Raw genomic sequence first — 25,963 nt, forward strand, 5'->3', positions numbered from 1 at the left:
CTGAGCACTGTCCTTGGGCTTTCTCAAGGCTGGAGCTCTACCACTTGAGCCACAGCACCACTTTCAGCTTTTTCTATGTATGTGGTACTAAGGAATGGAAACCAGAGCTTCATGCATACTAAGCAAGCACTCTACCACTAGGCCAAACTCCTGGCCTGGTATTCACACTTCTGAGGAGGCTCATGAGAATCAAGACCATCTGAAAGGGACTTAGGGCAAATATGCTAATTTAATGGAAGTGTTGCATCTAACAGTTTTGCTTCTCTGCCAAATGCACAACTTGTATCTAAGATGGAGTATGGGGCAACTTTGTTATGCTTTATAATTGTATACTGGCAAGTCCAGAAACCTTTCTGGACATATATCTATCTATCTATCTATCTATATATATATAATTATTATTTTTGTCTAATGGTGTAGCTTAGTTGGCTCAACATTTCATCCACTGTTTCCATTAGTCAAACACTTTCAAAAGTTTACTGTTTATCATATTTTAGGAGGCTTGATTTGGGGTGTGGGGAAGACATACCAGGGAAACACAGCCTGAGCACTGAGTGGTGAGACAGTAGTTTGATCACTTTTTTTTTTGGCCGGTCCTGGGGCTTGAACTCATACCTGAGCACTGTCCTTGGGCTTTTTCTTCAAGGCTAGCACTCTGCCACTTGAGCCACAGCACCACTTCCAGCTTTTCTATGTATGTGGTACTGAGGAATTAAACCCGAGTCTTCGTGCATGCAAGGCAAGCACTCTAGCACTAAGCCAACAGCCTGGCTCTTTGATCACCTTTTATAGTAGCAAATGTTCAGAAAAATGATGTAAAGTTACGTATTGTTACAAATACCAGCTACGATGCTTTATCTAGTATGGGTTAGGTTACTTTTCACTTATTGGTGATTAATGTCACAGCTTTTTAATTCCACCTAGCATTTTAAAATTGTATAAAATTTGAAAACTAATACGAACACATGAAAATTTTCCCCCCAAAAAGGAATGCAAGTACAAGCTTCTCTTCTATTCAGCACTCCCTTCCTCCACTCCATATTTTTTTTTTTTGGCCTTTCCTCACTCTTAATCAGAATTTGGTATCAACAGGTCTGTCCTTTAAAAGTACATATTGAACCTCTTAGGTCGAAAAGTTAAATGTCAGATTACAACTTATCTATTCTGTTCCACCTTAAAAATTAAGTCCACGACCTTCACAAAATTTTACCGCGGGTGCAGCCTGAGCTTTGTCTAACGTTCCTATGAGTAGAGGGGCAGATGAAGACTAAATTCTAAATATTTACCGTACTAGATTTAGAACTCCTGTAGGGCAGAGCGTGAACTCCGGCACTTTCACCACTAATTGGATAAAGGCCCTCGACTAGGACATAAAGTTCATCCCCAACTCATAAGAGGACCCCCCCCGCCAGCATCCCAGCTCCTAAGCTGCCCAAGGGTGGGGGGAGCCGGGACAGGGTGTCACGTGACCAGGACTCGCCCCTCCCCTCCAGTAGGACCCGCCCACCGGAGGACCCATAAATCCAGAGGGGCAATCAAATATGGCCCGGCCTGGAGAGGGGCGTATCCAGCTGCGGAAGCTCTGCGGATTGAGTACGAGTTCCGGTAGTTGCCCACGGGCAATCACAGTTGTCCCTTTCTCACCCGCAGTGCCAGCTTGGGCGCTCCAAGTCGGCCAGTGGGCGGGGCAGTGGACAGCACAGCCAGACCTCGTGCGTGCTGACGCTTCCCGGCCGCGCCTCCGATGATCGAGGCGGAGTTTCCGAAAACGGCGTGGGTGGGGGGACGCAGTCCTCAGTACGCATGCGTACGCCCGCCCCGTCCGTCCTCCCTCCATCCCCCAAGACCCGTGCGACGCGGCGTGGTGACGCTCGCACGGCCCGCGGAGGGGCGGGGCTGGGCCCGGGGCGGGCCTCCGCGCTCCTCCCGCCTCTCTCGGTCCAGGCTCGGCCTCCCTCGCCCTCCCCCACCTCGGGCCCCGTCTGCGCGGGGGTGCCTTCGTCGCGCAGCGTCGCGTCGGCCCGGTGCGGCCGGGCCAGCGGGCAAATGCCCCGAGCTGCCGCGGTCGCCGCCGCCGACTTGGCCGGTGGCGGTGTGGGAGGCGGGCGCCCCACCCGGGGCCGCTGAGTGTGACCGACGGGGCCGGGGACCGGGGGCCGGGGGCCGCTGGGGGCCCCGGCGTCGGCGGCTGTGTGCGGACCATGTATTTCCTGAGCGGCTGGCCCAAGAGGCTGCTCTGCCCTCCGGGGAGCGCGGCCGAGGCGCCTTTCCACATTCAGTCGGACCCGCAGAGGGCTTTCTTCGCCGTGCTGGCCCCGGCCCGCCTCAGCATCTGGTACAGCCGAGTAAGTAGAGCCGCCGCCGCCGCTTCCGTCGCCTTCTCCCCGGCGTCCCGGCACCGTCCCATCCGGAGCCCGGGACCCCGGCCCCCTGTGCGCCGGACCCTTTCGCCCCTTCAGTCACCGCTCGAGGGAAATCGCGGCGCCTCTCCGCGTCGGACCGACCGCCGCGCCGCGCACGGAGCAGATCCCGCGCGCTGGCCCGGCCGAGCCCCGACTCGCCCTCCTTCCCTCTCCCATCCCGCTGGAGCAAATTCGTTTGAACTTTCTTCTGGTAGGAATCCGGCCGCTGGGGTGTCCCAGCTCCCCTGGCTTTCAATTTAAAGGTCGTTGTGTGGAGTTAGGGAAAACCCTTCTTAGGCTTTTCCCGGTGTCAGACTTTACAGGCCGATGGGAACTTAGTGCTAGAAACTCCAGAACCAGAGATCATCGTTATTATGATCATCATTATTATTTCCTAAAGGTCTAATTACTGAGCTCTCTTAGCGTCTCTTTTACCCACTTCTAAGCTAGTCTCTTTTTTTAGCTGCACTGGGACAGTTGAGAATTAGTAGGGTGTTCAGGAGGAGCGGAAGTAGAACTCAAATCTGTCCGTCCTACTCTCAGTGATACCACCTGGAAATAATAAGACTTGGTGAGCGCTCTGGACCCAATGCTGGTTTTGCTTTGAGTCCTGAAGACCTTTCCGTATTGTAGTTAATTATTGGAAACAACTAGAAAACTATGATGATGGAAACTGTAAACACTGCAGAATTCAGAGTATAAAAATGCCTCTTTCTTTCCCGTTTTTCCTTCAACTACGAGAGTACCAATCGATGTCAGAGAGAAGTTCTCTATTCAAAGCTGATTAGGCAATGTGGAGGCTTGTTGTGACCTTGCCCTTCCTAGATCTATGTGAAATATTGGTTTTAGTTCAGTTAGAACCCTCCAGTCATTAGAGGATATCATTGGGCATACTATTTATAATGCCCTTGACTGCCCTCACCTACAGTTCTGGTTAGACTGGGGATAGGATTTAGGTGATAGGTTTCTGGTAGCGATATTTTACTATTGTCGTTGGGATTAGTTGCTGTTAAGTTTTGGCTATGTAAATTGTTTGAAAGTTACAGTACCAGCAATATGACATTCTGTCTAGTTCTTCATTCTAGTGTATATCATTTGATTCTTAAATACTAATTACAACTTATTTTGATTTGTTTAGGTTTACATGTACCTATTAACTTCTAGGTATATACAGACAAAATAATTAGAAGTTGAATTTTAAATTGTTTTTTAAATCTAGTATGTAATTTTGCCTGAATATAACAAATTATAAAGTCTAAGTTCACTTGTTGTTGTTGTTTTTTGACAGTCCTGGGGCTTGAACTCAGGGCTTGGGCTCTGTTCTTGGCCTTTCTCAAAGCTAGTGCTCTACCACTTGAGCCACAGTACTACTTCTGGCATTTTCTGTGTATGTGGTACCCATGAATTGAACTCAGTTCTTCGTGCATGCTAGGCCACGCTCCCAGCCCCCAAACTAAGTTTTTTTTAAACCCCCTAAAAGGGGGTTTGACTTAATTTTAGACAAAAGTAAATTTAATATGAAAGCTGAATAGACTTAGAAGCCTGTAACCTATCTTATTTCTCAGAAAGTGAAAAAGTGCCTCAAGTTGTTTAGGGACATTGTTAATATTATCTACTGTTTGGTTATGGAGTTAGATAAAATATTCAAAAATCCAAGGCAGTTCTGGAATTTAAAATTACTCATACTCAGAATGTCTAGTTATCTCAGCAAGTAGAGAATGAGATTCTTAATCCCAGTGTCATGGAGGTTTGTGTTCCACATGAACACAAACTTTAATTTGATGCAGGAGGATTAATTTTGATGCTCCAGTGGCAGAGCACCTGTCTAGCAAGTTCAAGCAAATTCTATCCCTCAATACCGCCAAACACCAAGTGCAAAATAAACCATGCATACTTGTCTCCGAACTCCCAGCCTGTGCAGATGGGCTTTTCACAGGAGTCAGGGAGCACTAGTATTAAAACTCTACTGTAGCTGGGTTCTGGTGGCTCATGTCTTTAATCCTAACTACTCAGGAGACTGAAATCTGAAAATCAGAGTTCAAAACCAGACCAGGCAGAAAAGTCTTTGAGACTCTTATCTCCATTTAACCAGCAAAAAAGGTGGAGATTTGGCACAAGTTGTAGAGCACCAGCCTTGAATGGAAAAAGTTAAGCAATAGTATGAGGCCCTGGCTTCAAGCCTCAGTGCTGGTGACATCGCTTATCCTTGGCACATCACACACCTAACCCACCCTAGTGTTCAGAAGTATGTAGTAAAATAAAATTCAGGAATACCTTAGGGAGGCTTTATGGTGTCTCTAATTTATATGATGTCTAACCTTGATATTTGAGTATGAATTTTGTGACTTAGAATGTCAGGATTTGAACAATATAACACTAAAAGTCTGTGGTTATTTCAGTGGGTAAGTGAGATTCTAGCTTCTAGTCATTGTTGAGCTATGTCTTTCCTTACTCTCTAAAAGCTTTTGTTTTGATCTTTTTTCTAATTTCTCAATTTCCTGGAACTATGTAAGTTAAAATAAATTTATATTAGCAAACTGTTAAAAGTGAAAACATTTCTTGGCAAATTAAGGGGTTGCCAGTTACAGTCAAAAAATTGAGAAGGAATTGGTTCAAAATGTTTGTATTGAGAACAGGAAAGCTTTGATTTTGAAAAGGTTGTAGGTTCAATTAATTTTATGAAATCAAATGAGTTTTGAAGATCTAAAGCCTATTTTAGAGTTGAAGTCTCAACCGCCACTTGACATTTGGAGGCAGGGAGAAACATGCTCAAAGAGAAATTTGCTTACTTGAAACATTGTTAGGGTTCATGGAGTAAGTTTTCTTAGGAAGAATGCATTTTTGAAGAGAAAAGTGGGGCCAGGAGCGTGGCCTAGTAGTAGAGTGTTTGCCTAGCATGCATGAAGCCCTGGGTTCAATACCTTAGTACCACCTACACAGAAAAAGCCGGAAGTGATGTTGTGACCCAAGTGGTAGAGCGCTACCCTTGAGAAAGTCCAATGACAGTGTTCAGGCCCTGAGTTCAAGCCCCAGGACTGGGAAAAAGAAGAAGAAAAAAAACCAAAAAACAAAAACTGCCTTGTGGAAGAAACAGAAAGCTTGGTTGTTGTTTTTAAATCTTTTTTTTTTTTTTTCATGTTGGACCTAAAGCTTGAACTCAGGACTTGGGCACTGTGCGATGAGCCTTTTTGCTTAAGGTTACTATTTGAGCCACACTTCTGGCTATTTCCTGGTTAATCAGAGGTAAGTCTCATAGACTTCCTTGCTCAGGCTAGCTTTGAACTGTGATCTTCTGAATAACTACGATTACAGGTATAAGCCACTGGTTTGTTTCTGTTTTTTTTGTTGTTGTTGTTTTGTTTTGTTTTTGCCAGTCCTGGGCTTGAGCTCAGGGCCTGAGCACTGTCCTTGAACTTTCTCAAGGCTAGAGCTCTACACTTGAGCCTCAGCACCTCTTCCAGCTTTTTTCTATGTATGTGGTACTGAGGAATTGAACCCAGGTCTTCGTGCATGCTAGGCAAGCACTCTACCACTAGGCCAAACTCCTGGCCCTTTGTTTCTGTTTTTAGAGGGCGGGGTCATCCCAGGTGGGCCTGGAACTTGGAGTCTTCCTCCCACAGTCTTTAATAACCATTTAGTAAGTAGCCTCAGTTGATTATTTTAATGTCCAAAACATTGGCAGTATGGGAAATGTTGGTTACTTATGAGACTATGGAAACATTAAAATCTCTTAGAACTAATCTGTATACATTTCATGGGTTTTCTAGTGAACTTATAGTTACGTATTGTAAATAGATACTTGGAATTCCAGTGTCATGGAGTAATCTGTAGGCTTTCTCTGTGTGTGTGTGTGTGTGTGTGTTTCCCAAGGCTTCAAGTTAGATCGAGCGTTTGGTCGGCTTTTTCATTTATGGCTTGTGCTCTGAGGCATGCCTTTAGTCCAGTATTGGTTAATTGTATATAAGAGTCTCTTCAACTTTTGTGCTAAGCCAGCTTTGAGTCAGGATCCTCAGATCTCAGCCCTCTGAATAGCTAGAATTGCAGGTGAACCACTGGTGCCTGACTCTACCCCAAATTTGAGATAGTGCTGTCTGGACTTGTTTATGAAGAAAAGAGCTTCTCTAGCTATCCATTGTGCGCATTCATGTATGTATGTGTATGTATATGCACGCCAGACTTGGCTTTTACACTCCAGGCTGGCACTCTACCACTTGCACCACAGCGTCACTTCCAGCTTTTATTGGTTAATTGGAGATATGAGTCTTATGGAATTTTCCTGCCCAGGCTGGCTTCAAACTTGATTTTTAGTCTTCTAAACCATTGGCACCCAGCTTACTGCTTTTTGGTACATATTTTAAAATAGCATATTTAACCATTAAACGTGTGAAGGTTTTTATCACTTTGTTTTTAGGACAATATACTAATGTAAGTTTGCTTTTTCTATATTGTGATTCTACTTAGAAGTTATTCAGGAGCGAGGCATCGGCTATTTAGGAGGCTGAGTTTGAAAGCTGCCTAGAGCAGAAAAGTCCATGAGATTCTTAATTCCAGTTAACAAGCAAAGAGTCAGAAATGGAGGGATGGCTCAACTGATAAAGAATGTCAGGTTTTGTTTTTTTTTTAAAGCCTTATGAAAGCATGAAGCCTTGAGTTCAAGCCCTAAGACCAGCACACACACACACACACACACACACACACACACACACACACACACAACTCAAGAATTCTACTTTGATTATCATCGGAATCGTATTTATTTATTTATTTAGTGCTAGTCCTGGGGTTTGAACTGGGGCCTGGATGCTGTCCCTGAGCTATTTTACTCAAGGCAAGTACTTTACCATTTGAGCCACAGTTCCACTTCTAGTTTTTTTTTTTTTTTTTTTTTTTTTTTTTTGTAGTTAATTGGGAGAAAATTCTGGTAGAGGGCTGGGAGCAGCTTAATAGAGTAGGTTTGAAAAAGTTGGAAGTGGTGATGCTGTGGCTCAAGTGATAGAGTGCTAGCCTTGACAAAGCCTTGGGCCTTGAGTTCAAGCCCCAGGAGTGGCCCCTCACCCCCACCCCCTTAAAAGGATAATGGTGGGCTATCTTGCATAGGCCAAGTTTAAATTGTGATTCTCAGATCTCAGCCTCTTCAGTAGGTAGGAATACAGACATGAGCCACTGGTACCCAGCCCATCCATGTATTTTGAAGCTCAAAAGGGGTGTTACAAAAAGGTTTATTATATATATCAGATTGAAGTGCAATAAGTAGAACTGTATTGATGGTACAATTGATTTATTTCTCTTAAGAGTATTGTAAGGACCTGGAGTTTGGCCTAGTAGTAGAACGCTTGAAGACCTGGGTTGGATTCCTCGGTACCATATACTTAGAAAAAGCCAGAAGTGGTGCTGTGGCTCAAGTGGTAGAACTCTAGCCTTGAGAAAACCCAAGGACAGTCCTCAGGCCTCCAAGTTCAAGCCCCAGGACTGTTCCTCCCCCCGCCCCCCCCCAAAAAATTGAGATTCAGCTCGATGGATGAAGCTTCCTATAAATATAATTTATGATTTATATGGATATTGCACAAGGTTAACTACATTTTAAAACATTTTTATTGTAATTAATAGAAGGGTTACATTATATTCGCCATATAGAAGGTACATTTCTTAACAATCATTGCTACCCCTTCTCATGTTTTTGAGGTTAACTACATTTTGTATCATACCAGGGGTCCATACTTCCATCTGGTCCATCTACCAGGGGTCCATACTTCCATCTGGTCCATCTACCAGGAGTTTTTACTTCTTCACGGTGAATATGCAAGTCCATATATGTGAACCTTACAACAGTAATTCAGAATATTTTCATTCTGAATTAGAAACATAGTTATCCCTATTTGCAGATAACTAATTTCCAGTATTTAATTTTTTTTGCCAGTCCTGGGATTTGAACTCAGGGCCTGAGCACTGTCCTTGGCTTTCTCAAGGCTAGAGCTCTACCATTTGAGCTACAGCACCACTTCCAGCTTTTTCTGTGTATGTGATATGGAGAAATTGAACCCAGCACTCTACCACTAGGCCATATTCCTGGCCCTAATATAAGTATTTGGATTACCGTTTGTGAAAGAAAGTGTAAATAGGTAGCATATGAAAGGGATGAAGAGGCATGTATAGAATACACTATTGTTGTTATATGTAGTACATTCTATTGTTACATTCACCTTAGTTTACATTAGATCTTCTGAACTTACCTCTCCTATTTTTTGGCAGGTCCTGGGGTTTGAACTCAAGGCCTAGGCATTGTCCTTGAGCCTCTTTGTGCTCAAAGCTAGCATTCTACCACTTGAGCCACTTCCAGCTTTTTCTGAGTAGTTTATTGGACTTTTCTGCCCTACCTGGCTTCAAACCGTCATCCTTAGCTCTTAGTCTCCTGAGTAGCTAAGATTATAGGCATAAATGAAAGTTTGTACTTTGGACAAAATCAACCTCATTTCTTTTAATCTCTTAACTCCTGACAGCATCTGTTTCTGTTTCTATGCGCTTGACTCATTGAGATTCTACATATGAGATCATACAGTGTATGTCTTTCTGTGTCTTATTTCATTAAGCATAATGTCATTAAGGTTGAGCCATGTTGTAGCAAATGTCAACAGTTCCTCATTGCCAGCACTATAACATTATATATACACTGCATATTCTTTATTCAAGATTGCTTCTTCATAATATTTTAGTTATGTCCTGTGACTTTTTTTTTTTGGTCATTTTTAGTAGGACTTAAACTCTGGGCCTGGTCACTGTCCCTGGTCTCTTCAGCTCAAGACTACCACTCTCCTACTTGAGCCACAGTGCTACTTCTGGTTTTCTGATGGTTAATTGGAGATAAGAGTCTCACTGAGTGCCCAGGCTGACTTTGAATGGAGATCTTCAGATCTCAGCTTCCTGAGTAGTTAGGATTATAGGCGTGAGCCACTGGTGCCTGGCTTGATTCATTTCTTTGCTGTAATCCTGACAGACCCTTTTGTGTTGGTTTATATGGAATGTTAATGGCTGATGACTTAATTATAGTTTATTAAACTTTTAAAATAATTTCAGGATATTCTATGTTATGTTAAATTTTGTATATATATATTTGTAATATTAATAAAAATACATTTTTTTCAGCCTAGTGTGTTAATTGTAACGTACAAGGAACCTGCAAAGTCATCAACGCAGTTTGGATCCTACAAACAAACTGAATGGAGGCCAGATAGTACCATGATAGCAGTATCTGTAAGTAGATTTTCCACTTTAATAGTGCTTTCTTATGAAATCATTACATGTCAGTTTGATTCTTATAGATGATTTTCCTTTAGTCTTTCAAGTACAGAGCGTTTGTCTTCCAGTGTTGGAATTTGTCTTGATTCTTCTGTGTGCCTATTATATTCTGTATTATTGTACTTAACGCTATCTTCTCTATTTGCTTTACCGCTTCTGCCATCTCTAAAAATACACTTATGTCTTTTTCTTTGTGATCTTCTTACTTTCCTATTTTGCCTTTGAATTGTAATTCAGTTTTTTAAAGCTTTTTGCCTGGTGCTACTGTGTTCATATTCAGTTTTCCCCCCCATTTAAGATATCCCACAAAATAATGAACTTTATAATAAGCCTATTTCATAGCAAATTCTTATATCTAGTTTAAATCTTTTTGCATTTCGTTTGTTCCATCTGATTTGTGCAGAAATAGTTAATCCTTTTTAACATATATTTTATCATTGTCATCTAAGGTGTTCACAATGGCATTATGTATGGTTAATAGTTTCTGATCACTTCTTGCAGAAGTTTGCATATCTTGGTTTACATGGATCATTTAATTTAATTTATTTTTTTTAACAAGAGCACAGATTTACTTTATTTAATTTCATAAGGTTCTGGAGGGTACAGCATCACTCCAATTCTTTGTCTAGAGGCCTTAGCAGGAAGGTTGCTATGGAATTTGGCCACAAACCATGCCACTGTTTCCATGGGCATGAGTTAACATTTCCCCAGATTACTCTGGTTTTGTAAGGTTTGCTGCCAGGAGTCACTATGTTGTTTTTTGCTGTGTATACATAAGCACATCTCTTGACCAAGTAAATAATCCCTTTGGTTCTGAAGACCTCGCTTATAGCCAGAAAAAATGGTCTTGCACCACAGCCTTCAGGACATGTTGCCTTTTAGAAGTCCTGTTCCCAGCAGGCCTCCACAGGCTTCAAGGTGGTGGAGAGTGTCCTTGAGTTCTTTTTGCTTAAGGCTAATACTCTATCACTTGTAGCCACAGGCTTTACTTCCTTAGTTTATTGGAGATAAGAGTCTCATGGACTTTTCCTGCCTAGACTAGCTTTGCACTATCCTCCTCAGATTTCAGCCTTCTGAATAGCTAGGATTACAGCCTGTCTTCATTTGATCTTCAGTGCTTAGACATGAATATTGTTATCTTTCATAATAGATGAGTAAATTGAGGAGGTGAGATATTAAAAGATACAAAGTTACATAGAGAGTGGGTTTTTTTGTTGTTGTGTTTTTTTCAGTGCTCAATGTAGATCTAGAGCCTCACACCTGCTAGGGAGGTACTCCAACACTAGGTTTTTCTCTAGTCCCATAGATACAATGTATGTCGGAGAAATACGATATTTCTTATGTAGGAACTCAGTGTTTATTCCATGTACTTTTTGCTTTTTTGTGATGGTGGAGATCCAGACCAGAGCCTTGTCCTTGAATCCTGGTGCTCAACCACTGAATGAAACCGTTAGCCTCTTATACTTTAACCGCTAGACTAACTTGTCACTATTTTCAATTTCTTTCTAGTCCACGCTATAATATGCTAACTAGATTACTAATTTATAAATGCTTTAAATACTTAAAAACAGTCAACAATTCTGTACTTCATATAGCAGGAGCTTGAAGACTTAAGAACCACACGCCAGCCAGGTATGGTGACTCACTCCTGTAATCCTAGCTACTCAGGAGGCTGAGATCTGAGGATCGCACATCAAAGCCAGCTCGGGCACTAAAGAGCCTGAAACTCTTATAGTCAATTAACCACTAGGAAAGCAGTGTCTCGGGGATTAGGATGGTAGCCTTGAGCTGAAGGGCTCAGGTACAAGGCCTAGGCCCAGAGCTCAAGCCCCATGACTGACAAAAAATTAAAAAAAAAAAAAGAACCGTATGTGAAATGTATTCTACAACTCATTTATATATAGTCTATGAACTAAGAATAGTTTTTATAAATTAATCGTAGTTCATTAATTTTTATATATTAAATGTTTTTATATGTTAAAATAAATCAAAGTATATTGTTGTACTTGAAAACGAAATGACAGACTCAGCCAGGAGCAGTGGCTCATGCCTGTAATCCTAGTTACTCAGGAGGCTGAGATCTGAGGATCAAGGTTCAAAGCCAGCCCAGGCACCAAAGAACCTGAGACTCCAATTTACCTCTAGAAAATGGGAAGTGGGGCTTGGCTCAAGGGTAGGGCAGTAGCCTTGAGTTGAAGAGCTCAGGGACAGTACCCAGACCCAGGCCAAGTTCAAGCCCCATGACCCACAAAAGGAAAAAAAAATATAGCTGTAGGTTCTTTTTTGAATTAAATGGCAAAGCATCATGTTTGTTATGCAGGTAATTAACACTATCACTACCCCCCCCAAACATTGTAAGTTGATATAATCAAATAGCATTCATCACAGTGTTTCCATTATTAGAAAATATAATATTGCTAGCTGGGCTGAGGTAGCTCATGCCTGTAATCCTAGCTACTCTGGAGACTGAGGTCTGAGGATCGTGGTTCACAGCTAGTCTGGGCACTGAAATCCGTGAGACTCCTCTCTCCAATTAACCACCAGAAAATTGAAAGTGACTCTGTGGCACAAGGGTTAGGGTAGTGGTAGCCTTGAGCTGAAGAGCTCAGAGATAATACTCTGGCCCAGAGTTCAAGTCCCATGACCCACCAAAAATAAGAGAGGGGGGAGAGGGGGAGGGAGAGAGAGAGAGAGAATGAGAATAAAACATTGTATCATAAGATGTGCATTGTTCCTTGAGTTAAAACTCTTAGAAGTATTGGTCTCTTGTCTGTTCAAATAGTCAGTGTAGAATGTGAAATAAATAGAATACTTTGTATGAGTAGCCTCTGTAGAACAACTCCAGATGAAAAATTTCTCAAAATTTGAAAACAAAACAAAACCCAAACAATTCAGTGTTTAGTACAAACTGAAAGGAACTCAATGAGTACATTAGAAGATGGAGTCTGGGAATGTGGCCTAGTGATAGAGTGTTTACCTAGTATGCATCAAGTCCTGGGTTCAATTCCTCAGTACCATATAAACAGAAAAAGCTGAAAGTGGTGCTGTGGCTCAAGTGGTAAAGAACTGGCCTTGAGCACAGAGAGGTCCAAGGGCAGTACCCAGGCCCTGAGTTCAAGCCATAGGACCAGCAAAAACAACCCAAAACCTATGGATTTTTTGTTTTGGTGGTGGTGTTTGGTTTTTGTTTTGTTTTGTTTTTGTCTTTTGTGTGGGAGCAAAGAAGTCACATGAATAGATGGAAGAAGGGTTGAACAAATACAGTCTTCAATATATACTATGTAAAAAATAAAGTATGCAACTTTTAGGCATAGATAGCAGAAGTAAAATGGGGAAAACCAAAGGAGGGCAGTGACATTGTCCAAGAAGTATTATATTCATTATCTTACTTTTGGAATTGTAACCCCTTTGTACAGCTCCTTAAAAATAATAATAATAGAGAGGTGGGTGGAAATACCTATGGAGCAGAAAAAGAACTGGATTTTATAGTTGGTAAAAATGTAAGGTTTTAAAAGCTTACAGTATAATATATATTATATATTTCTTCTAGGTAGCAAGATCCCATTGACAGTGTTTCCTATACTTACTGTAGCAGTCTTCCATCCAAGGACTAACCAGGCCCAACCCTGCTTAGCTTCCGAGATCAGATGAGATCGGGCGCGTTCAGGGTGGTATGGCCGTAGACCTGTAGCAGTCTTGACAAAACTTATATAATAGTATTACTGAATAATTTGTAACACCATTGTCACCTCCAAATATCTGTGAAGTGATGGTGGTGATGTCATATAGGCTTAATACTAAAGGATGAAACTAAGTCGCTTTAAGGTTAACCAGAAGTAAGACTTAGCCTTAACCGAATTTTCAAACCAATGCTAATCCAACTCAATCCATGACAAGACTAAAATACTAATCATCATAGTAAACAGGCGTTTCTAAAGATAACTATCATATCTACAAATTTTCTGTCTACTGTATCGGAAATAAAATCTGCAAACTGCCAAGCAGGTGAATGAAAGATCATAAGATCAGCAACCAAAAGAAAAAGACAAAAGATGATGGAAGATACTGGAGTTAGGCAAGAACTTTAAAATAACTGTGTGCTCAAGAAAAATAGAAGGAAAAATTTACAGATATTACACCAGATATTTTGACTCTATTAAAAAAAAAACCCAAAAAACAAAAAAATGGAAATTCTAAAAGTAAAACAGAGAGCCTCAACTTAATATTTCATCGACTTCAGACTGGACTGGATATAGCAGATGACAAGTTTTGGTGACTTTAAGAAACATATTAATAGAAAATAGCCACAATGAAGCACAGAAAAAAAATGAGGAACAGTGAGAGGAACTATCGTTAGACATATAGAGTTACAACAAAAGGCCAACTTATGCCCCAGAAAGAGAATAGGGAAGAAGTAGTACATACATAATAGCTATGAATTCTCTAACAATAAAAATACCAATCTGAAGTTTATAGAATCCCAAGTGGGATAAATACAAAGAAAATTACACATGAGCATATCGTAACTAAATTCTGAATTCAAAGACAGTCTTGGAAATAGTGGTGGGGGAGAAAGAATTGTGTCTTAAATGACTGACAATTCAGATTCTGTACTTTCTGGAAATACTTTTCAGAAATGAATGGAAATTAAAGATATTTTAAACTCAGTGTGTTGTCCTCACCTGTCATCCCAGCTATGTAGAAGGTCTCTGCACATGCTAGGCAAGCACTCTGAACCACTAGGTCAAACTCCTGGCCCATAACTTCATTCTTGAAGCTTAACAAACTGCTTGGCAAATAATAGATGCTCTGTAAATAGCAGACTCCATTATTGTTGAAAATCATTGTAAAACTATGTGTAGCAAAAGTATCCTTCAAGAAATGAATATGTGGGCCGGGAGTTTGGCCTAGTGGTTAAAGTGCTTGCCTAGCATGCATGAAGACCTGGGTTTGATTCCTCGGTACCACATACATAGAAAAAAGCCGGAAGTGGTGCTGAGGCTCAAGTGGTAGAGCTCTAGCCTTGAGAAAGTCCAAGGACAGTGCTCAGGCCCTGAGCTCAAGCCCAGGACTGGCAAAAAAAAAAAAAAAAAAAAAAGGAATATGTAAGCCAGGTGCCTGTGGTTCATGCCTATAATCCTAGCTACTCAGGAGGCTGAGATTTGAGGCTCACAGTTCAAAGCCAGCCCAGGTACCAAAGTCTGTGAGACTCTTATCTCCAATTAACCACTAGAAAACCAGAAGTGGTGCTGTGTCTCAAGGGATTCAAGCCCCATGACCTACCAAAATCAAAGAAATAAATATGTGGCCTAGTGGTAGAGTGCTTGCTTAGCATGCATGAAGCCCTTGGTTTGATTCAACAGTACCACATAAACAGAAAAGGCCAGAAGTTAAAAAAAAAAAAAAGGCCTTGAGCAAAAGGAGCTCAGGGACAATGCCCAATGGGCTCTCAGGTCAAGCCCCAGGACTGGCACAATAAAGAAGAAAATAAAAAAGATTAATATGAAGCATTCTTTGAAACAGTGATTCATGGTTCAAAATAATTTTTCTCAAGTTACATCTTCATTGATTACATATTTGGAACTCGGTTATGATATTGCTTATGTTGGAGGATTTGGTTTACTGTACTTTTGTTTAGAATACATTAATGAAGAATTAATGTACCTATTTTGTTATTGTTAAGAAAATATCTCAAAATTAAAATAGACTCTGATTTTGAGAGTTTGTTTTTTTTTAAATTAGGCTGGTTCATAATTGGACTTCACCAATTATGCCATCTCTAACTTCTTTGTGGAAAGGATAAATGGCAATTTGAATCATTTAAAATACTTGTTATTTTTCTTTCTTCCTTTTTTTTTTTTGCCTGTCCTGGGGCTTGAACTCAAGGCCTGAGGACTATCCTTGAACTTTTCTCAAGGCTAAAGCTCAACCACTTGAGCCACAGCCCTACTTCCGGCGAACCTGGGTCTTTGTGCATGTTAGGCAAGCACTCTACCAGTAGGCCAAACTCCGGCCAAAATACTTGTTTTTCAGTGACGTTTGATAGTAAAAGTTCAAGGAATTTATTCATCTCATCCAAGTTTTCAAATGTAACCTCATTCTTTTTTTTTTTTTTTTTTGGTCATGGGTTTTGAACTCTGGACCTAGGCACTGTCCCTAAGCTCTTCAGCTCAAGGCTATACTGCTCTACCACTTGAGCCACAGTGGCTTCTTCCAATTTCCTGGTGGTTAATTGGAGATAAGAATCTCTTCGTGGATTTTTTGTGCCTGGGTTGGCTCACAGGCATGAGCCACTGGCGCCCAGGCTCATTTATTTTTTAAATCTATCATTTGAGTCACAGCATTACTTCTGGCTCCTCTGTCCTTTTCTCTCCTCTCTTTATGTTCTTTCTTTTGCTAATCCCAGAGCTTGAACCCAGGGCCTGGGCATTGTTCTTGAGGGTTTGTTTTTTTTTTTTGTTAGTTTTGTTTATTTTTGTTTTGTTGTTTTGCTCAAGGCTAGCACTATACCACTTGAGCCACAGTACCATTTCTGTTTTTTTCTGTGTATATGGTACCAAGGAATCACCCAGGGCTTTGTGCATGCTAAGCAGGCACTTACCACTAGGCCACACTTCTGGCCAACCTTCCGTCTTTTTCTGAGTAGTTTATTGTAGATAAGAGTTTCACGGACTTTCTGCTGGACTTTGCCCATAATTATGCAGTCTGAATTCATGATATTTGATTCACAATAATTTTTGAATATATGTATTCATTATATTTAAGTCAGGGTAAACCTGTTTTAAGGAATGATAATCTCAAGTATTTATTTTTATTTTTCTTGGCAGTGATGTGATTTGAACTCAGACTTCTACTACTTGAGCCATACTCTATACTCACTGTTTTGGCTATTTTTCAGATAGGGTCTCGCACACTAAGCCTGTCCTTGGATTCATTTATCCTATCACTGCCTCTCACATAACTGAGTTTAGTGATGTGGACCACTATGCCAGTTTGTTCTTTGAGACAAGGTCTCAGTAAATTTGGCTTTGAACCCCAATACTCCTATTTCCACTTTTCACATAGCTGGAATTCCTGGGATAATCCACTCACCCAGGCCATTTATTATTTTTTCTTTCTTTCTTTTTTGGCCCATCATGGGGCTTAAACTCTGGGAGTGGGCACTGTCCCGGAGCTCTTCAGCTCAAGGCTGGTGCTCTGCCACTGTGAGCCACAGCAGCACTTCTAGTTTTCTGGTGATTAATTGGATATGAGTCTCATTGAGTGCCCAGTGCTGGCTTTGAACCACCGTCCTCAGATCTCAGCCCCTTGAGTAGCTTTGATTCACAATTATTTAGAAGTATGCTATTTTTAGATCCTGGAACACTGACACAAGTTTATCTAATTAAACCAGATTCCTAGATCCATTTCTAAATTTCAAAACTACCATGTTAGGTATATGTTAGGCTGAATAAAGGCATAATGAAGGATAGAGAAAGAAGATTTTTTTTTTTTGACCAGTCCTGGACTTGAGCTCAGGGCCTGAACACTGTCCTTGGACTTTCTCAAGGCTAGAGCTCTACCACTTGAGCTACGGCACCACTTGTGGCTTTTTTCTATGTATATGGTACCAAGGAATCGAACCCGGGTCTTTGTGCATGCTAGACAAGCACTCTACCACTAGGCCATACTTCTGGCCCAGAAAGAAGATTTTTATTACATGGTAATCATGAAAAGATAGCACATTAGTACATCTTTATCTTCTAGAGTATGGTCCTTGGCTTCAGGTTAAGTAGGAAGAATTGAGAATAGGATGAGCAAGTTACACATAGTTACAGCAGTCCCAAATTAAAGGTATGGCCTAGCTGACCATTAGCTAGTTCAGTATTTGTCTCTGAAGGTCTGGTAAATGATCTGTACTTTTAGTCATTCTTTTTAAGGTGTTGAGAAGATGGCACTGCATGTCAGTTGTGGTTTTGTTTTTGTTTGTGTGTTTGTGTGCTTTTTTTTTTTAATAAGTACTTATCAGTGAATCATGTCTTTCCTAGAGCCCAAGCTGATTATAAAGCGACTGTAGGAGGGAATAGCTGAAATTAAGGTATATAGATAAAAAGAGTCTGAAGCAGAGTATCAGCCTTTAATTACAGATCCAGAAAAAAAGCATCTCTTTTTTTTGTCAGTCATGGAGTTTGGACTCTGGACCTGGGTGCTGTCCCTGAGCTCTTCAGCTCAAGGCTACTGCCCTACCCCTTGAGCCACAGTGCCATTTCCGGTTTTCTAGTAGTTAATTGGAGGTAAGAGTCTCATGACTGAGTGCTCAGGCTGGCTTTGAACCTCAATCCTCAGAATTCAGCCTCCTGAGTAGCTAGGATTACAGATGTGAGCCACCGCGCCAGACTAGAAAAAATACCTTTTAACTTGCCTCTTACACCAACAGTTGGGGGGTGGAAGCAAGGGGATTGTACTCCATTATAGATCAACCACAGCTATGCAGTGTCAGCAAAAGCCCAAACAAGAAACGAAGGATGCTACTTTAGTTGAAAAACATTTGGAAGTCTTCCAGAATCATCCTTTATTGGTCTATAGTCTAATTCTGTTGGTGTCAAGCAAAACAGATCATATACAATTTTTAGTTAACATTGTTATTTGGGGACTCCATCTTAGGCCCCATGAAGTTTCACTGTTAATTGATTTTCTCTTCTATTTTGTTCTTTTTTTCTTTGTTTTAATGTGATTTTTTTTTTTTTTTTTTTTTTTTTTTTGGCCAGTCCTGGTGCTTGAACTCAGGGCCTGAACACTGTCTTTGGGCATTCCTGAAGGCCAGTGCTTGACTACTTGAACCACAACACCACTTTTTCCAGCTTTTTTCAGTGTATATAGTACTCGAACCCAGAGCATCGTGCATGCTAGGCAAGCACTCTACAACTAGGCCACATTCCCAGCCCCATGTGATTTTTGTTTTTAATTTTATGATTATATTTTTTTGCATTGTCTAACCTATCACATTGATCCTCACCAGTATATTATTCATTTCATCTGGTTTAGTTTTTTCCTCAATAGAGTTGTGTTTGAAGTTTCTCTACTTTTCTAACCTTTTGCCAACAAGGAATGTAGTAACTGTTTTTGTTTTGTTTTGGATTTTTTTTTGTGAAAAATTTTTTTTAAGAATTTATTAATGTTGATTTTTACATGATATTTTAAATGACAAGTTTAACAAACAAGTGTTCAAGGAGGGAATCTCTTTACAATCACTGGGACTTAGTATTTAGAACTTAATCAAAATTAGGCTAAGGGTTTGTATGTCATAGAAACATATTAATTTAAGAAATAAAACATTATGTCTATAGAGTCATAGGTTTTTATGTCTATATAGTTATGTTTATATTTCCATTACCATGTCCATAGCTTTGGGTATGCAGTTATTGAGTCCTTGCTTTTGTACTCTTTGGATTTAATAGCCACATATTAGGGATACCATGCGCCTTTTGTTCCTTAGGTCTTGACTTGTCTCACTCAACATGTTTTGGATTTTTATTTGTTTTTGCTGGCTCTGGGGCTTAAACTTAGGGCCTAGGTGCTATCCCTGAGCTTATTTTTGCTTAAGGCTAGCACTGGACTAGACCCACAGCTCCACTTGTGGGATCAATCACAGACTTCACTGCCCAGACTGGTTTTGAACCTAGATCTTCAGATCTCAATCTCTGAGTAGCTGGGATTACAGTTGTAAGCCATCAGCTCTTGGCTTTTGGTTTGATGCCCTTTTAGGTTTGTTGCGACCTCTCACTGTATCCTAGATTCTTTTGATTGGTTGAATTTCTTCCTCATGTGTCTCCTGTTTCTCTTTCTACATGGATGGTAAAACTTTTGATTGAACACCACACTGGTGTTACTTAGTTATTTCTTGGTTATTTTTGTAGTTGTATATACTTCTGCAGTTAATACACTTGAAAATAGTATCTTGGTTTATGCTGTTTGGTGGATTCAAAGTAGAGTTCAATCTTGAGCTAATTATTTTCCACTACTACTAAGGCATTGCCTTTCTAGGATTACCACAGGAAGACCTGACCGTTTGCATATTCTACTCAGTTTCCTGTAGGACACCTTTGTTCCCATGGACATGCGCCATGTATTGCTCCCATGCACCATGAGATTGTTATTCATATGGGCCTTTTTTCCTCCTGTTTTATGTATGTACTTATGGTTTGTCTTGAATTACTATTCAGTAGTTCTTCCCTCTTTGATATTCTGTGACAGGAATTTTAGCAGCTATTCTTTCAGAACTCTTAGTTTCATTCTCCTAATTCAGAGAATCTACTAGGTTGTCCTTAGTTCCCCTTTTCAGTGCTAGACATGCTTGTAAGGCAGTAAGTTGGGTAAGAAGAATAATGCTTAATTTCATTTCAATGATAATCTAAATTCTTAGCTTGATGTACATTTTTACATGCATTTTGAAAACATTGTTTAATATGTGTTGTCTGTGTTCATTTTGATTAGAAGTAGAAATCTTTCGTTTTTTAAATTATTGTTGTGGTATAAAACAACATGGTGGTATTAATAAAAATAATTTTGGCGAGTATTCACATCAAAGATAATTATCACCTATGTTTGAGAATGGTTATGATTTATTTACTCAGTGATAGTACTAGGGCTTAACTCAGGATTTCACACTTTTGCTTGGCTTTTGTTCTGTTCAAAGCTAGTGCTCTATCACTTGAGCAACATCTCCACTTCTAGCTTTTTGCTGGTTGATTGGAGATAAATGTCTTTTTTTTTTTTTTTGCCAGTCCTGGGCTTGAGCTCAGGGCCTGAGCACTGTCCTTGGACTTTCTCAAGGCTAGAGCTCTACCCCTTGAGCCTCAGCACCACTTCTGGCTTTTTCTATGTATGTGGTACCGAGGAATCGAACCCAGGTCTTCATGCATGCTAGGCAAGCACTTTAACCACTAGGCCAAACTCCCGGCCCCGGAGATAAATGTCTTACAGACTTTTTTCCCCCAGGCTTGCTTTGAACCAAATCCTCAGATCTCAGCCTCTTTTATTATAGGCCTAGGATTATAGGCACTGAGTCACCAATACCCAGCAATTTATGGCTTTTAAAATCATTTTCTGATTAAGTATCTCAATGTATGTGCATATACAAATGTAAAATCTTAGTGATATGATTTGGGAAGATTAATTTTAGGAATTTATCTTGAATATGTATAATTATAAAAATGAAAACACAAGCTGGGTGCGTACAGTATCTCACGCCTGTAATCCTAGCTACTCAGGAGGCTGAGATCTGAGGATCAAGGTTCAAAGCCAATCCGGGCACAAAAGGACTTGAGACTCTTATCTCCAGTTAACTTCTAGAAAACTAGAAGTGGGACTTGGCTCAAGGGTAGGGTGATAGCCTTCTGCTGAAGAGCTCAGAGACAATGCCCAGGCTGAGTTCAGGCCCCATGACCCACAGAAAAAAGAAAAAGAAAAGAAAACACAAATTCCATTTAAAGACTAGTGTAAAGAATCTACAAATACCAGTCATTCTTGACACCTGATGACAATATGTTGGAAAGGAAGGTATATAGTTTATCAAATCTTTTTGTGAAATTAATATGAAAATATTTGTGATACATCATTCATGTCATTGGAGCTAGATGTGTAATCTGTCTTCAAAGAGAAAAATGAAATAGGCAAGGGGGGGATAGGTAGCTCAGTAGTAGAGCATTTGCCTAGCATGCATAAAGTACTGGGTTCAATCCTTAATCTTGCAAAACCTTTTTTTTAAATCAAGGCAAATATATTTATTAGAGTGTAATTCATTATAGATGTCACTGAGATCTGCAAGTACATAACATTTATTATAAATAGTCTGAAATATTGAGTTAAGATGATTGATACAAGATACTGACATGAGCTGGGCACTGGTGTCTCCCACCAGTAATCTTAGATACTGAGGTGGCTGAGATCTGAGGATTGCAGTTTGAAGCCAGCCCAGGCAGGAAAGTGTGAAAATATTCTCCAATTAACCACCAGAAAACTGGAAGTGGTGCTTACCGTGGCTCCAAGTGGTAGAGCACTAGCCTTGAGTGAAAGAGCCCGAGAATAGCACACAAGACCTGTGTTCAAGCCCCATGACCAAGAAAAACAAAATACTGAAATAGTAAATGAACATATAATTTCATCTGATATACCATGTATATAAAATTTCTATGTGCTAGTGCAAAATAATGATATGTTCTTTTTGGCATCATAGTTTTTTATCTACTTTTTTTTTTTTTTTTGGTCAATCATGGGGCTTGAACTCTGGGTCTGGGCACTGTCCCAACATTTGTATGTTAATGTTACCCATCTTACATGCTAGGCCATACTATGTTATGTTTCTAAAAGTTTAGAAGTCATAATTCCGTGTAACAGTAATATGTGGGTGTGTTTTGCTTTAGTTTGATTTGAAATCAGTTATGTTTTGCTTTTTAACAAGAAGATAAAATTACCATTTACAATTAATCTTTGCTGAGCAATCCTCACCCTTTTCCCTTTATAGCCTAATTAATTGAATTATCATTCTTGATCATACATTATAAAGTAGTAAAGCTTATATTTTTTTTCTTTTTTTTAATTTTTATTTAACAGTTGTTGATAGAAATTATTCAACCTTGTAATAGCTATACCCATTAGTGTGGTTTTTTTTTTTTTTTTTTTTTTTTTGCCAGTCCTGGGCTTGTGCTCAGGGCTTGAGCACTGTCCTTGGACTTTCTCAAGGCTAGCACTCTACCACTTGAGCCTCAGCACCACTTCTAGCTTTTTGCTATGTATGTGGGGTACCAAGGAATCGAACCCGGGTCTTCGTGCATGCTAGGCAAGCACTCTACCACTAGGCCAAACTCCCAGTCCCCGTAAAGCTTATATTTAAAAGACAAAATAAACCTGGCTTTGCTGAAGTGTTTCCTCTGTAATTCCTTTGAGTGAAAAACAGGAAACTAGTACTGAAAAAAATGGAAACCTTGATGATTTCTTTGATTTTTGTTTGTTTCTACTTTTAATCCATGCCTATCTGCCACTAAAAATGATAGGAATTCAGTATTAATGAAAAATAATATTGAGGAAACATTTACTACTTTACTGTTACTATTAAATCAAGTTTGACTAGAAACAATTATATATGTGTTGTTATGTATTTATATAAACTTAAAATGGCTCTCAAGTCAATTTCACAAGTCACAGCTGTATATGCTATGACTATATAATATCACTTTGTTCTTTGTGTGCTATGTTTGTTTTTAATACAGTGTTTAAAGATATTTTGTTAACTTAGGAAATTATTTAAATTTGTTATTGAGATCTTCATGTTTTGTGTATCAGAGGTTTACATTTTAAAAATTAAAGGTTCTTTTTCTCTTTTATATCACAGACATATTATTTAATGATTCAGTGGCAGAAACATTTTGAACTATATAAATTTGTTGTCTTTTTAGGCATATAAGTTTATGTGAACAGAATCAAGTTTTGTTACTATGCATTGTACTTTACACGCACAATAATATGGCTTCTAAAGCCATATTTTACTGTTTAAAAAGTTTTGTGTATTTTGCCAATCACTTATGTACTGCTGAATAGTATAATTTGAGAATATCCATGTAAATAGTTTCAATTATGTATCCGTGAAATGTTGACAAATCTATAAAATTCCCTCTATTCAAGATAGGTTGTAGTAAAACAAAAATATTCTTAAGTACAAGTACATAATTATGTTGTACTTCTTCAGAGGAAAGGTCCTTTTTTGTTGTTTCAAATTTCTTCAGTCATGGGGGTTGAACTCTATGTTTGGGCACTATCTCTGACCTCTTTTTGCTCGAAGCTTAGTATTTTAGCATCCTACCACTTTGAGCCACAGTATCACTTCCAATCCTAGACTTCCCTGCCTGGACTAGCTTTGAACCACAATTCTCAGACCCTGCTTCCAGGATTACAGGTGGCAGAAACCAGCACCCAGCCTGTTTTTTCTGGTCAGTGGTGAGACTTGAACTCTGGGCATGGATCTGTCCCTGAGCTCTTCAGCTCAAGGCTACCGCCCTACCCATTGAGCCACAGTACCACTTCTAGTTTTCTGGTTGTTAATTGGAGATAAGAGCCTTACAGACTTTAGTGCCCGGGCTGGCTTTGAACTGTGATCCTCAGATCTCGGACTTTTGAGTAGCTTGGATCACAGGTGTGAGCCACCATATCCAGCTTTTTTTTTTTTTTTTCCCAGTCCTGGGGCTTGAACTCAGGGCCTGAGCATTGTCCTTGGGTTTTCTCAAGGCTAGCCCTCCACCACTTTAGCCATATCACCACTTTTTTTCTGTGTGGTACCAAGGAATCATACCCAGGGCTTCGTGCATGCTAGGCAAGCACTCTACTACTAGGCCATGATCCCGATCCCAGCACCAGTTTTAACTGTTTTTTTGTGGAGGTCATGGGGTGTGAACTCAGGGCCTGGATGCTGTCCCTGAGCTCCTTTGTTTAATTGAAATTAACACTCTACCACTTTGAGCCACAGCTCCACTTTTTGGAAGGTTCTTAAATGAAATTTATTTTATGATAAGAATATGTAACATTAAAATTGTGATAAAGTTAAAATGTAATTTCTCTTACAGACCGCAAATGGCTATATCTTATTTTTTCATATTACATCTTCAAGAGGGGACAAGTACCTTTACGAGCCAGTATATCCCAAGTAAGTTGGTTGATTTTCATTTTTTTCAATATATAATTTGCATACTTTGCATTCAAAAAATGATGCAGTTTTACCTGTCTTGACTTTCTATAAAGGTAAGCCAGCATTTCCAAAAATAGCATAGCAGAAATTACTAAGTCTTTGAACTGTCATTTCTTGAATAAATTCTTGCATAATTCTCTAATTATTGAGGAATGGATTACATCTTTTCTTAGACATTCAGAATTATTAGTAATAGTAGTTACTATTAATAGTCATATATTCCATGTCTAGCATTCTCCAGCTTTATTAGGGATGCTAAGAGATAAGAGGAAGAAGTAAATATTAGTTGTTTCAGACACGTTAACCTGTTTTTATAAATGCACAGAAGAACAGTGGAACTTCTCAATTAAAATTTGGAAGACTTTTGTTCTTTAAACTATATAGTTATTTATTCATATTTAGCACTTTTTTCTTCCATAGCATGCCTTACTTTTAAGATAAAAGACAGTATAGCTTTAAAGCATGACATCTTTAGCTAAACTATAATGTTAGATAAAAAATAAAACTATTGCCAGGCATGATAGCTTATGCCTGTAATCCTACCTAGTCAAGAGGCTGAGATCAGAGGGTCACTGTTCAAAGCCAGCCTGGGCAATACAAAGCCATGAGACTCTTTTATCTCCAATTAATCACTAGAAAACGGGAAGTGGGGCTGTGGCTCAAGGATAGGGCAGTAGCCTTGAGCTGAAGAGCTCAGGGACAGTACCCAGGCCCAGGGGAAGGGCAATAGCCTTGACCTGAAGAGCTCAGGGACAGCGCCTAGGCCAGAGTGCAAAGCCCCATGACCCTCCCCCCCCCCAAAAGAACTGTTTAAAACATTTCTACATGATAGACAACATGCAAAGTTTAATAGTTGTATAAAAATTAATGTGAAGAAGCCAGGTGCCAGTGGTTCATGCCTGTTACCCTATTCAGGAGGCAGAGATCTAAGGATCACAGTTCATAGTCTTGGCAGAAAATCCTTTGAGGCTCATCTCCAATTAACCACCAGAAAGCCAGAAGTAGGACTGGGCTCAAGTGGTGAGTGCTCACCTCTAGTACAAAAAGCTCAGGGATGATGCCCAGGCCCTGATTTCAAGCCCCAAGATGATCACACACACACCCCAATGGGAACAATAGAATACTGAATTACTTGAAAAGGTTTTTTTTTTTTTTGCCAGTCCTGGGCTTGAGCTCAGGGCCTGAGCAATGTCCTTGGACTTTCTCAAGGCTAGAGCTCTACCACTTGAGCCTCAGCACCACTTCCGGCTTTTTTCTCTATGTATGTGGTACCAAGGAATCAAACCCGGGTCTTCATGAATGCTAGGCAAGCACTTTAACCACTAGGCCAAACTCCCGGCCCCTACTTGAAAAGTTTTAAGTTTCTGAAAATTAAAAGAAGAAAAAAAAAGTAACAAATGTAGCAAAAAATATTTCTATTAAATAGAGCCAAGGTTATTATTGTTTTTAAATAAAGAAACTGTGAATTGCTAATAAGTAAAAATATTCTAAGAGAAAACTGATCAGGGCCATTATTATCCAAATATAATAATATCAAATCCAACTATCTTAT

At 39.9% G+C, this 25,963-nt stretch overlaps 1 protein-coding gene across 4 annotated transcripts in view; it reads left to right on the top strand.

Annotated features, from left to right (window-relative positions):
• The first annotated feature begins 2,169 nt into the window (after nucleotides 1-2,169).
• Nucleotides 2,170-25,963, top strand: part of Ric1 (RIC1 partner of RAB6A GEF complex) — an 87,070-nt gene continuing 63,276 nt past the window's right edge. For 3 of the 4 annotated variants that reach the window (XM_090329943.1, XM_090329945.1, XM_090329944.1), the window contains exons 1-3: nucleotides 2,171-2,345; nucleotides 9,543-9,650; nucleotides 24,290-24,369. In XM_090329943.1, the coding sequence (XP_090186069.1) occupies nucleotides 2,202-2,345; nucleotides 9,543-9,650; nucleotides 24,290-24,369 (332 nt within the window). In that variant the 5' untranslated portion in view covers nucleotides 2,171-2,201. Of the gene's footprint in view, nucleotides 2,346-9,542; nucleotides 9,651-24,289; nucleotides 24,370-25,963 lie in introns of all 4 variants that reach the window. The other variant, XM_090329946.1, reaches the window with a different exon arrangement.

Source organism: Megascapheus bottae, chromosome 3 (genome assembly GCF_031878675.1).
Source record: "Megascapheus bottae isolate mThoBot1 chromosome 3, mThoBot2.hap1, whole genome shotgun sequence".
In the NCBI taxonomy this organism is placed as follows: Eukaryota; Metazoa; Chordata; class Mammalia; order Rodentia; family Geomyidae; genus Megascapheus; species Megascapheus bottae.